This window comes from Aspergillus affinis (assembly GCF_023601865.1).
Source record: "Aspergillus affinis strain CMG 70 chromosome Unknown NODE_121_length_108513_cov_85_085119, whole genome shotgun sequence".
NCBI classification, from domain to species: domain Eukaryota; kingdom Fungi; phylum Ascomycota; class Eurotiomycetes; order Eurotiales; family Aspergillaceae; genus Aspergillus; species Aspergillus affinis.
In genome coordinates, this window is record NW_026515902.1 from 56147 (window position 1) to 69707 (window position 13561).

Below are 13561 nucleotides of genomic sequence, written 5' to 3' on the forward strand. Positions count from 1 at the left end.
TCTTTCTTTCTTCCTTTGCATTTTATGGCGGGACTGTGTGGCTGGGAAGGTTGGCCATTCTTATATATTCAGCTGTAGATTCTAGACAATACGAATATTTCGAAATGGCATTTTTGTTCTCTTGCATGATGTCTCTACATTTTAGATATGAGGTTACAGGAGAGCGTGTTGCTTGCTTGGTGTGGTGGATCTAATGAACCTGCTGGGAATATATACCTCCGGCTCTCCGCGCTTAGAGTGAGATAACCTAGAAATGATGCCCCATATTCATCACACTAACATTGATTCTACCCTGGCACTATCAGAAAGAAAAGCAAGATCTAACCCAAGCGATTGATGATATTGTGCTCACTTGATCATGCCTTCCAAGGCCCCCCGCAGGCTCTGAGTGTGACTGGTATGTATATGCTTGGGATCTATGTGACCGTGCGCTCCACATCTATCATTATGTCGCATATGGCATCAAGTATGTCTTCCTTGAGTGCTGAATCTTGCATACAGATGGGCCCAAAATCTGCCTCACTCCGGAATACCCACGAAATATTTCTGGGATACACTGCCATGGCAACATCCACGTAAGACTTTTGTTGTATGAAGTAATTTGTGTATCGTTGCATCAGTCTGTACAACACTGGGTAGCTCTTCTGGTCAGGCTGCAAAACCTGGCGGTTCTCAGTAGCTTTGACACTTTCGTCTGACCGATGGAATAAAGGCGCCTGAGATTGACTGGTTCATGACTACCTTTGGTGACTATTATTCCATGCATAATTTGTCTTTGCTATCATCTAATGGTTACTGCATAAGCTTCAAAGTTAGGTGCTCGAGATCACCTCTACGGAAACCTCTTCAAGTGAAGCCTTTGACAACAACACCTCTTTGACACTGTCAGAGCTCTCGCAAGCTCTAGCCATCCAGGACTCCACCTCCGTAGCATTGATCGAAAGCATTGAATTCCAAATGGGAGACTGGCTGCATCAAAACGGGGACGATGATGACGACGTTTATCTATATGTTCACGAGCGACTTCAAAATGATGATGCGTTTGAGAGGTGGCGTTCGAACCTTGCCGTGAAACATCAAATTGAGGCGGAAGTGGTGAAGAAGGCCCATGGAGTGTAAGAAATATACCTTAAATATGGTATTAGGTTATAGGTATGTACATACAAAGAGCTAACTATGTATACAAAATGGGTTGGCTGAATGTCAACTTGATACTTTACGAAACTGCCTAGATCGCCGAACGCTTCAGAAGTCTCTCCAGTCTCTACCCAATACACTGGAGGAGGCCTACGATCGAGTTGTAGATGGCATCGATGAAAACTACTTTGATTTTGCTATCAAGCTTCTACAGTTTCTTACTTACTCAGTAAAGCCGCTGAGACTTGAAGAAGCGGTGGATGTTCTGATGGTTGATCCGACTCTAGACCCTCCTTTTGACTCCAGATTAAGGATGCCAAATCCTCGGGAAATAACGGGAATCTGTCTAAGTCTTGTCTCTCTCGTAGAGTGGGAGCGAAATAGAGAGACGATTCTGAAGCTTCAACTGGCACACTCTTCGGTTCAGCAATATCTCAGTTCCAAACGACTCGGAGAAGAAACTTTCCCAGAAAGCACGAGTGACAAAGTCGCGAAACTCAGAGACGAACTCAGTGAAACCAGAGCAAGGGGATCAATTACAAAGATCTGTCTAGCATACTTGTCGCATATAGCCGAGGAGTGGGACCTGGGGACTCAGCAGAAGACAATTCCCGCTGGCGCACTATTCGGCGAAATATTGGATGGGCCATGCAAAGATTGCTGAGACCGAGGAGGACGTTCAGAAAGCGATGCTGAGTTTCCTTCAGCAAGAGCAAGCATGTGTAACCTGGGTTGAGTTTATTGATTCGTGGGTGTAAACCGACAGAGAGGAGTTAGCAGCACCATTGTACTTCGCATCTTTGGCAAATCTCCGATATACGGTGGAAGCACTGTTACAGCGAGGGGCTGATGTCAATGCCGAAGGTGGCCGATATGGTTCTGCCCTCAGGGCAGCCTCATCTCGAGGGCATGAGGAAATTGTCCAGCTGCTTCTGGAGAAAGGAGCTAACGCTAACGCTGGTCATGACAACGCCGTCCATGATTATCACACACGCCTCCGGTTGCTTGAACAGCGGAATAAGAGGACCCTGATGAGGATTCGTGAAGAAGCGAAGCTCTTCGAAAGGAGTTCATAGAAAAGATGGCGATCAATTTGCTATGCAATTTCAGACCTTGTTTGCAGTTCTGTGTTTGCCTCTCTGATGAGTTTTGGTTATCGTCAGCTTGGCGGGCAGCTTAGCTGAGTGATCATAGATTGCTCCAGCTTTTGTGCCTTGGCTCCGGATAGCTCTTATACCCGCTTCTTATGTATGCCTGGGGGACGAACCAGCACTTACGAGCGAGGAGGGCTTGTATATTGTTCAGTTGAGATAGCTGTGATTGAGTAGTGGATGGTGTTGATGGGTTATTTCATTGGATGGTTTTGATATTTGTCTTTCATTTAGCCAAGATGAGAAAATATTAGAAAAAATGATAATAGCAATACGGCTTGAACGAAAAAAAGAAATAACCGAAAGATCTTATACTATAAAACGGAAAAGAAAATCGAGTACGAATGTTGACCAATTTGTAGTACAGCGTCTATAAGCAACAAACAAAAAAAGAAACATTACTCAAAAATGACAAGTATAGAATGGAAGACTAAAAGAGAGAAAACCAAAAGACAGAAAAAGAGAAAGACCAAAACAGAAGTAGAAAAAGGGCTCACATACTGGCTTCGCTTGGCAGACGAACGGTGCAGCATAGCATCAGTCATTTACATAATAGGGGACGCGTTTTCCAAAAGCGACCAGTGTCATGGCACGAAAAATGCTGGGTACATCACAGGAAATAAGGACTCAGGAGGTAGTTAGTTTAGCCGGACTGCGAGTCGCAGTATCCAGGGGGCTTGACCTCTCCTCCACCCACCCAATTGGACATCGTTAGAGCGGTGGTATAGACACAAGAGACGACACCGAAGATAGAGAGGGCAATGTCAGCGATTTGCTGACGTCTTGAGCGAGCACAGGCTTTCAGGTGCAGAAGAGGCTAGGAATCCGGAGTTAGCGACGTCTGGTTGTCATTGCGAGAAGAAATTAACCGGGGATGACCTACCGGGTACACGTAAATCAAAGGAACGCAGGCGAAGCTGCCGACAAGAGAAACAAATTTGTCAAGGTCGTCGGCTCCTCCCCAGGCGACAAAGGCGCAAATCATTACCAGGAAGAACCGGAAGCAATTCTTCTTCCATTTAATCTTAGGGTTGTACTTGCCACTGCGCGTGAAGAGTTCGTTTTCCATGATTCGGATGGCCGGGAAGAGTTGCAGTGGAGTACTCAGCAGAATCGCTAGAGAGTAGAGGAACTGAACGGCATTTACGAATTTGTCGTCCTGAGGAAGGTTGAGGATGACCACAGTTTTCGTTGCCGATCCGTATGCTGCGTAACTGAGGGCACCCGCGGAGAGAAAAATGATCGTGATGATGACCATGACCCCGGCGAGAACGCCCTGAAACTGCTGAGGGTGCTTCATGGATTCTTGGATGGGGATGATAAGACCGACTCCCTCGTAGGTGAAGATTGCGGTTCCTATGAAGAGGGTCCAGGTGGAAGGGTTGAAAGAGATGATATCTGAAACACCGCCCTGGTCTGAGATGGTGAAGATATCGTAGTAGTAAAGATAGATCAACCCCAGCAAGATGAAAACGTCCGCAATTAACGCCGTGAAACCAAGCTTGCTAATATCGCGAACCAACGAAAGGGGCAAGAAGATAACCAATTGCATCAACACCATGAACTTGATGTCAATGAAAGACTTGCACTTGCTGACAGCCAGGACAAAGGCCTGCAGGTTTTCAGCCGTGAACACGATGTATGCAGATACAAATCCCAGTTGACTGAGCACGATGGAGGCAAGAATGATGCGCCGCATGTTCTTTCCATAAAGCGCGCCACCAATGTCACCAAATGACCCTTCAATCTTCAGTCGCGAATTCACCAAAAGAATGAAGGCGTAGAAGCTAAGCAACGAGACCCCGAGCAACACCATGCTGCTAAACAGCATACCCCCATTGAGGAATGCTCTCGGTAAGAATAGGACTCCCGTGCCAACGAATGATTTCAGTAAAAGAAGGGCCGCTCCTGTCCTAGTATTAGTCCCAGTGCCCCCACGCGGCTTTCGCTTCCTTCTGCCAGGAGTATCTGGACGAAGCAGGGCGGTGTCTTCTCCAGGCTCCCTGTATTCTTCATCGTAGATGTCAGAAGAGAAGTACTCGTCCGGTCCCAAGGCTTCGTCATCCTCCTCTAGCTCTTCGCCTGCGAAGTGGCCGAAAAGGGTGAGAAATTCCAGGAAACTGGTGGTAGGAAACTGAGGCTGAGCGGCGGTCGTCTGGGACCCGGGACTTTCACCATCTCCAGGGAGAGGACCCGCTGCTCGCCTTATGTAGTCTCGCCGAAATCCTCCTGGAACTCGGATACTGTTGATGTCCATCGTCTCGGTCTCCGGGGTGGGGCGGTGCAGGCTAAAACTCTTGCTTCGAAGGTGCCTCTTCGCAGGATGGCTTGTATCCGCATCCTCCGCCCATCGGTATACCTGCCGTGTGATGTCACCTCCCTGCAGCTGCAGGCTAGAGAATCCATCTTCCGCGTTACTTGCGCCGTCCCCAGAGGAATAGATGTCACGGTTCTCGACAGCAAGTTGTGGGTTCACTAAATGCCGCTTGATAATATCGGGATCCTCATACGGTCCCGCCGAATATTCTGAACCGGCCTTGTTGTCGAACGAGCCATAATTGGATCTGATTGGCTGAGGTTGCTGCAAGGCAGGGGATGCGATGCGTCTCGGTGGGGTCCCGAGTCTGGGCGGCGAGCGTCCGAGGCTGTCTTGAAGAGCCGACGCGATCATAGACTGGCCGGGGCCTGGTAGCGAAGATGGGTTGTCGACTTTCCGATAATCATGCTCGCCATTCGATGCAGTAGCAGCAGCGTTGATCGGCACGGGTGTCGGTCGAGCCGAATAGGAATTGGGCACGGAAGGAACGGGGGAAGCCAGGCGTGCTATTGAAGCCTGTCTAGCGTCTGGTCCAGGTGAGCCGGTGCGGCTGGTAGATATAGGCGTCGACTGATAATAGTCTTGCTGGGCCGACGACTGCTCTCCGTTGCCTGACATGCCGGGAGAAGTCATCTTGACCGTGATACTAGGACCCTCCGAGATTGTTCGAGTACCAGCTTGAAAGACACGCCTACTCGCCTGATTTCAAACCCTCCTTCGGACGTTGAAGATGAGGGAAGTGCTGACAATGGCTAGTAAGAGATTACCAGGTGGGAGGTGATAGAGGCACGAGGAATGTGGACGGAGAGCTGATCGATCCCGGACGTGGACCCGAAAAAGTAAAGAGGAAAAAAGGTTCCACCACGAGTTCTCCCGACCGCAAGTCAAAAGGAGAAAAGACGAAAAGAAGAAGAAGGCTGGTGAATCCGTATAGGCGGAGTCACTGGACCGGCGGTGGGGTTTGCACTGTTTGCAGCGAATGAAGTCATCAACTCCGGCCCAAGCAAATCAACGCGACTCGACCCTGCGCCAATCTTTCAATCACTCGACGCTGTCCTTGGGACCGGATCCTGACGGTAGTTTAATCGAGTGGTTGATCGCTGACCCAGATCCACGCCGGCCTTGGCTACCTGCGAAGTATCCACGGTCTCTCCACCCTTTATCGACGGGGTTCTATGTTTATGCGAGCCACGCCGCCTCCGTCTGCCTTATTACCTGCTACTCGTTGCGATACACATCTCGGAACCTACATTCGATGTCTAACGGGCGGGACGAAAGCGCCTCAGAGTCTCTGTCGCGGAGGAGACCCAATTTCTCCACACGAACCGCCGAAGAAGATGTGTTCAGACTGGCCCCCAGCGACTCGCCTCGCGCTTCGCCGGAGGAAACCAGCAAGTTTCACAATCTGAGAGCCGCTCTTTCTTTTCGTCCATATGAGCCATTGAATTCATCGACTCGCTCATCGGAGCGCCAACGCCACTCATTGCCCTTCAATTTTCTTGGTGGTCTTTCTCAATGGGGTAAAAAGCCTCGAGACGAAGAAGGGCAAGATGCGCCCCCGGAGAGATCGCGACCTACTGTTCCCTTGCCCGCCGGGCCACTCCGAGAGTCAAGTATCAATCCGAAGGAAAAGGAAGATCAAAAACACCGCGCGCTCGATGGTGACGAGAAGCTCGGCACATTCTCCGGGGTGTTCGTCCCGACTACCCTGAATGTGTTGAGTATTCTCATGTTCCTGCGGTTCGGGTTTGTCCTCGGACAAGCTGGTGTACTGGGCACACTAGGTAATTTGTCTTGTGGGCCTTTCAATCAAATTAGCATGAAAGCTGACACTGCTCTCAAGGTTTGCTAGTTGTTTCGTATACTATTAATCTGGTGACCACGATGTCTCTCTCGGCCATTGCGACCAACGGAACTGTTAAAGGTGGTGGTGCATACTATCTGATATCTCGATCACTGGGACCGGAATTTGGTGGCTCTATCGGAATAGTGTTCTACCTGGGCTATGTGTTGAACACAGGAATGAACGCGGTTGGTCTCATTGACTGCTTCACCCAGAATTTCGGGTCGAAGTCTGGCACCTGGGCCAATTTCCTCGAAGAAGGATTCTGGTGGCAGTATCTCTGGGGAACTATAGTCCTACTGCTATGTACTGGAATCTGCCTGGCTGGCAGTTCGATTTTCTCTAGGGCGAGCAACGGATTGCTCATCATTTTACTCGTGGCTACTTTTAGCATCCCTGTGTCGGCGTTGGTTATGAAGCCGTTTAGCATTCCGAAACTCGGGGTGGATTTCACCGGCATCCGGCTGCAGACGCTCTTGGAGAACCTCAAACCCAGGCTCACTAAAGGTGCTGCAGGAAGTCAGCTCAAAGGGAAAGAAAACTTTCAAGACCTCTTTGGGATCCTGTTCCCAGCGACCGGTGGAATATTTGCGTCAGTTTGTCGATGCCCTAACTGTGAACAGGAAAGCTAATGAGCATATAGTGGCGCAAGTATGTCCGGCGATTTGAAGAATCCCAGCCGATCTATCCCCAAGGGAACTCTTTCGGGACTGGCGTTGACATTTGTTACTTACACCATTGTGATCCTTGCAATGGCTGCCTCGGTAACAAGAGACTCGTTCTATAAGAACACCAATATTGTTCAAGCCGTGAGTTCCTCTGGGCATGGGCAACTCAATTAGACACCAATGCTGATAATTGAGACTTAGACCAATCTCTCCGGTGTGGTGATTCTTCTAGGGGAGTTTGCCACTTCTTTCTTCTCGTCTTTGATGGGAGTCATCGGCTCTGCAAAGCTGCTACAGGCAATCGCGCGGGATAGTCTGCTTCCCGGTTTGAGTGTCTTCAGCCAAGGAACCAAGGACGACGAGCCGGTCTACGCGATTATCGTGACTTTCGCAGTGGCTCAAATCACCATGCTCTTCGATATCAATCGCATCGCCTCATTCGTTACCATGACATATCTTATGACTTTCTTGGTCATGAACCTCGCCTGTTTTCTGCTTAAAATCGGATCTGCGCCCAATTTTCGGCCATCTTTCCATTACTTCAAATGGCAGACAGCAGCAACTGGCGCTTTGGTGTGTGGAGCCAGTATGTTTTTTGTCGATGGAGTATATGCAACGGGCTGCGTTGCGATCTTGTTCGTCCTCTTCCTGCTGATTCACTATACGTCGCCGCCGAAGCCGTGGGGTGATGTCAGTCAAAGCTTGATTTATCATCAAGTACGCAAATACTTGCTGCGACTGCGACAAGAGCACGTCAAATTTTGGCGGCCTCAGATCCTTCTTTTCGTGACCAATCTGGATGATCAGTTCAAAATGGTATCGTTTTGTAACTCTCTCAAGAAGGGAGCGCTGTTCGTGCTGGGCCACGTGCTAGTTACCGATGACTTTTCATCTGCGGTCCCTGAAGCCCGCCGGCAGCAGAGTACGTGGACAAAGTTCGTGGAATCCACGAAGGTGAAAGCTTTCGTCAACATTGCCGTGTCCCCCTCCCCTGAATGGGGCGTCCGGAACGTGGTCCTGAACTCTGGTCTTGGTGGCATGCGGCCAAACATCGTTGTCATCGATCAATTTCGAAAGGGCCAATCCTTGGCCGAGACACTTCAGCCCTCTAGCCTAAGGAAAGATTCGAACGGTCGACGTAGTTCTCGGGACCGAATCTCGGAGGTTTCTGAGCACGAGTCTTCCGAGTCATCGGTTGAATGTCAGAGCTACGTGACGATTCTAGAAGATCTTCTCTTTAAACTGCGCATCAATGTTGCCGTGGCGAAAGGATTTGAGGATTTGGAGCTGCCTGGTCCGCAAGGCCAGCACACGAAGCAATACATTGACCTATGGCCCATTCAAATGTCGGCAGAGCTTGGCGCTGATAGCGAAAGCAAGAAAAACGTGTTGACCACTAACTTTGACACATACACCTTGATCCTTCAATTGGGCTGCATCCTCAATACCGTGCCGTCGTGGAAGAAAACGTACAAGTTACGGGTGGCGGTGTTTGTGGAGTACGAGACTGACGTGGCTGATGAGCGAGGAAGAGTCGAGGCGCTTCTCGAAAAGCTAAGAATCGAAGCGGAAGTCCTAGTGTTCTGGCTCGCATGTGGCGACGTTAAAGCGTATCGGATCATCGTGAACGGCGACACTTCCCCCGAGACCGAAGACTGGCAAGAGAGAGTTCACACGACGCTGAAGGATGAAGAATGGTGGCAGGACATTCAGGCAGCACGCAGAACCACGACAGAGTCACCAAACGAATACAATTCGATCAATCCCTTGGATCGAGTCACCAGCTGGCATGGTGCCTCCAGTTTCGAAAACCATCAGAAACATCCAAGCCAACTAGTTGATGGCCTGAGGAAGTTTGTTCAGTCTTCGCGACGACGGCGCTCAATTTCCAGCTTCCAAGGGTTCGGAGGCGTCAGCCTAGGCATGCAAACGCATAGATTGCTCGACGCTTTCGTGGATTACGACAAATCGGAATCGTCTACAAGTGACAGTGATGACAGCGAGTTTGAGCCTTACCACAGTGACGAAGAGGACATTGGCAAAGCCCTTAGCGACGACGACGACAGCCTAGAGCGTGAGTCTGGGCCCGGTTTGTCACACAAATCGAGCAAAAAGATGCCCAAAGAGCCGTCTGGCGGAGACGGTGAACGACCGAGAATCCCATCTATCATCACGACTGGCGATGGCGATGCCTCGCCCAAAAGCCAAACCAAGCCTGCCCGACCCCCGGTGACGCGCTCTCCATCCAGCAACCGGTTCAGCTCCTCGCCCATCCCGGAGGCCCGAGTCAACACGGACGAAAACACAGGTCCGTCTATTATGTTCGCACCTAGCCCGTCCTCCCCGCGGGGCGCCAACAGGATGGAGTCGATATACACTCGGCGGTCGTCCTCCGGGACGTCCAACCCGCAGCAAGCCGCATCGGGATATCCCAGACAGGCATCCATCCCTCTGTCATTCAACGACCTGCCCAGTCGTGCGCAGCATCTGATTCTAAACGAGTTGATGGCCCAGCACAGCAGCGATACGGCTGTGATATTCACGACGCTTCCGGCTCCATTCGAGGGCACTGCACAGAGTGAGGCGACGAGTGAGTCGTACTTGGGTGATCTGGAAGTGCTCTGGCAGGGTCTTCCGCCTTGCCTACTGGTTCATAGCAACAGCATGACTGTGACGATGAACCTGTGACGAATGTTATGACCATTAGATTTAGGTAAATACTTAGTAGAGCGGACATGCCTTTGCTGATCTTGTATAAATGCACTATACTATACGTACATGCTTATATATCTGTGGATATCAACGAATTGAGGAAGGATTCAATGTAGCACAAGGAACTTTAAAGATAATCATATGATATGTTATTGGGGTAAGGTTCACTGCCCCCGCTCCAATTGGGGCTTGTAGAGACGGTTTGGAATCAGGCTGAAGCGGTCCTTGAGTGTCAACGACGGCCATAGCATCACTACCTCCCCCACAGTTCGGAAGTTGTATCACATACTCAGAAATTCTAGCCAGTGGAGAACTGACACGCGTGTTGGGCTCTCCGAGAGGCCAGCGTCTCTGAACAACATGCTATGTATTTCAATGGCTCTTCCGACTCATGAGGGCATCGTGCAACATCGATGGTTAGCGTTCCACTTGTGGGGCTCATTGATTCTACGAATTTGATCGCGAGTGACCTTGTCCATCTGGATCTCCCGTCTATATAAGCAGGCAGTTCGGCGACTGGACAGGCTCGAAACCACTCTCCAGGACCCATTCAACCCTAAGACTCGATATACTGACACAACTGCCCCCAGAGAAACGAAACTACGAGCCGTCATGCAGCTCAGCACCATCGTTGTTCTCGCAAGCACCGCGATCCTCCCACTGGTTGCCGGCCAGGAGTGCTACTCTATCCAGCGGTACGGGCAACAGCACCAGTGTCGCCGCTGCGACAGAGGCTATCGCTTCTACCGCGAGCGAGGTCGACGATGTCACCCCGACCGTGAATGCTGTCGTGGATACTGCTGCACTGACCATGACAGGGGTCATGATGAACTGGTGAGTGTGCATGGTCCCGTGGAGATCCGAGTCTTCCAAGTGCTTGAGAATGGATATGCGTGTAAATCTGGAAACAGGACTTTGAACAGCCCGACATGCCGTGGGATATGCGGCCAGCTCTGTTTTGAGAGCATTGATGATGTCACGTTCAACACCGATTGTGGGCTATGCAAGGTTGATGGTATGGGAAGCCGAATTAAGGAGGATTACTTTGGATGTTTCGCGCTACTTCAGGATTGAATGATGCTTGGACACTTTAGCGTGACATGATTAGCTGAATGGCATGTGGAGATTTATCATATACACGCCCTAGGTTCGTAGCATTGTAATCGGAGTCGTTTGGACAGCACCCGTAGAGATGTAGAAGTAGGTTACCGAGATGTAGAGAAGACTGGATCATGGAGGGAGGGAAGGAAGTATACTTCCCAAAGAGGCAAGGTGCTGCTTGATGTACAGTACACAATGGGTATGGTATGATACCATACGATATCATACTGACACCTCTCAGGTCGCATTCAGCCAACCAGGGGTCATTCCGTGGGATTCCAACTAATCCGGGCCTGTTGATTTGCTGACCCACGACCAGGCTTCGGTGAATTGGGGAAATTAAAATGAATCAAGATGGGCGAATCCGTGGTTGCGATGGGCTGACTCATCTTGAATAACTGGACAATCATTGGACAAAACAGACAATGCTGCGCCTGTATGGTATGATACACCATCTATACAGTACGATACCGGGGAGCCTAAGGCCCCCAAAGCAGCAGGGCGTAACGAGGGAAGAAAAGCGACGGCGATTTCCCCCAGAGAAAGGATCTCCTGCGTCTCTCTTGATCTTGCCATTCTTTCTTTTTTCCCCCTTTCCCCTCCCATATATTCTCCGATCTTCCGCCTCTCACGGCGCGCGCCATGCTCCCTGTCAGATTCCTGCAGTGAGCACCAGAATCCTCGCTACGACCTCCACGTCATCCTTCCCTCCCTTTCGCTCGTCTCCCCCTTACTTCCTGGTCGCGGTCTGCAGGCCGCAATGCACAACGGCCGTGGTCGCCGCAAGAACGGCAGCGTCAGAGCCAGCAAGGGTAGTCAGCGTGCCACAATCGCTCCTCTCGTGTCCCAACAGTCCCCTCCGCTCCCTTCAAAAACCTCCTCCGCCAGCGATGACAGCCTAGACAGCTCCGACGCTGCCTCCGTGACCCTATCTACTTCCACCACAACCTCTACCAGCAGTCCGCCCTCCAATCCCGTGCACTCGACCTCCTACCAGAACATGGCCAGGAAGACTTCGTCGCCCATGGCGCCTCCCTTCATGGTGTCGGCGCCGGGCAAAGTCATCGTCTTTGGTGAGCATGCCGTCGTGCACGGCAAGGCCGCCATGGCCGCGGCCATCTCCCTCCGATCTTACCTCCTCGTCACCACTCTCTCCAAATCGCAGCGCACCATCACCTTGAACTTCAGAGATACGGGCTTGGATCATACCTGGAACATCGACGACCTGCCGTGGGACGTCTTCCACCACCCCTCCAAAAAGAAGTACTACTACGACCTCGTCACCTCCCTGGATAGCGAACTGCTCGACGCGATCCAGCCCCATGTCGACCAAGTCTCTCCACATATCCCGGAAGAACAGCGAAAAACACATCGGCGCTCCGCACTAGCCTTCCTGTATCTCTTCTGCTCCTTGGGCTCCCCACAACACCCGGGTGCTATCTACACGCTTCGGTCCACGATCCCCATTGGCGCCGGGTTGGGTAGTAGCGGAAGTGTTTGTGTCTGCCTGAGCGCCGCGCTGCTTCTGCAAATCCGAACCCTGGCCGGGCCTCACCCGGACCAACCTCCTGACGAGGCGGAGACTCAGATCGAGCGCATCAACCGTTGGGCGTTTGTGGGAGAGTTATGCACACACGGAAATCCCAGCGGCGTGGACAACACGGTTTCTGCGGGTGGCAAGGCCGTGATTTTCAGACGCGAAGACTACTCGAAGCCCCCCTCCGTTGTCTCGGTTCCCAATTTCCCCGAATTGCCCTTGCTCCTGGTGGACACGCGACAGGCCCGTTCCACGGCCACCGAAGTCGCCAAGGTCGGGAAATTGAAGAAGGACCACCCCGTGGTGACGGATTCTATACTCGACGCCATCGACAAGGTCAGTGCCTCAGCAGAGGAGCTCATTCGCGACTGCGATGAGGGGGTTTCCAAAGAGACGCTCGAGCAGCTGGGCACCCTGATCCGGGTCAACCACGGCTTCCTGGTTTCCCTTGGAGTCTCTCACCCGAGGCTGGAGCGAATCCGCGAACTGGTCGACTTCGCCGACATTGGCTGGACGAAATTGACCGGCGCGGGCGGGGGTGGATGCGCCATTACCCTCCTGCGGCCGGATGCCGACGAGAACGCCGTTCGGGATCTCGAGGGCAAGCTCTCCACCGAAGGTTTCGTGAAATACGAAACCACGCTGGGAGGGGGCGGTGTGGGCGTTCTGTGGCCTGCAGTGCTCCGTAACGGAACCGACGAAGAAGGCGGCGAGGAGATCGACCAGCAAAAGTTCGAACTGGCCGACGGCCCCGAAGGCATCGAACAGCTGGTGGGCGTGGGAACGCAGGAGAAGCGTGACGGTTGGAAGTTCTGGAGACGCGCGATGCACTGATAACGATCTCTCCCTCGTCCCTCACAAACCACCAGCTAATTGCGCTCCTACTATGTGCGCCAAATCTCGTCATTTTCGCCTGCCCTTTACGACCTTATTGGGATTCACACATTATCATTCATGGCCTGAAGGACATGGTACCTATTTCACGATATGCATTTAATCAGCATTTACCCCGTCTTTTCAAATCTGTCGCTACTTTTCTCTTCATCCTTACACTTTTTATTATCTTTTTCAAATTCTGTGTACAAATAATTTATG

General features: G+C 51.3%; 3 protein-coding genes across 3 annotated transcripts; 2 read left to right on the forward strand and 1 right to left on the reverse strand.

The window, feature by feature from the left end:
- Window positions 1-336: 336 nt before the first annotated feature.
- Window positions 337-1801, forward strand: KD926_001135 (uncharacterized protein; the record flags this gene model as incomplete). The annotated part of the gene is made up of 4 exons (XM_053104814.1): window positions 337-397; window positions 502-575; window positions 817-1054; window positions 1233-1801. 4 exons carry the CDS (start codon window positions 337-339, stop codon window positions 1799-1801), a joined length of 942 nt encoding a protein of 313 aa, XP_052951946.1.
- A 1130-nt stretch (window positions 1802-2931) lies between these two features.
- Window positions 2932-5238, reverse strand: KD926_001136 (putative amino acid transporter; the record flags this gene model as incomplete). Its single annotated transcript, XM_053104815.1, has 2 exons — window positions 2932-3105; window positions 3172-5238. The coding sequence occupies 2 exons, from the start codon at window positions 5236-5238 to the stop codon at window positions 2932-2934; spliced, it is 2241 nt and encodes a 746-aa protein (XP_052951947.1).
- Window positions 5239-5584: 346 nt separating this feature from the next.
- KD926_001137 (putative cation chloride cotransporter) lies at window positions 5585-13300 on the forward strand (the record flags this gene model as incomplete). The annotated part of the gene is made up of 8 exons (XM_053104816.1): window positions 5585-6389; window positions 6449-7040; window positions 7092-7257; window positions 7318-9706; window positions 10419-10662; window positions 10740-10843; window positions 11352-11432; window positions 11586-13300. 8 exons carry the CDS (start codon window positions 5585-5587, stop codon window positions 13298-13300), a joined length of 6096 nt encoding a protein of 2031 aa, XP_052951948.1.
- Window positions 13301-13561: the final 261 nt, after the last annotated feature.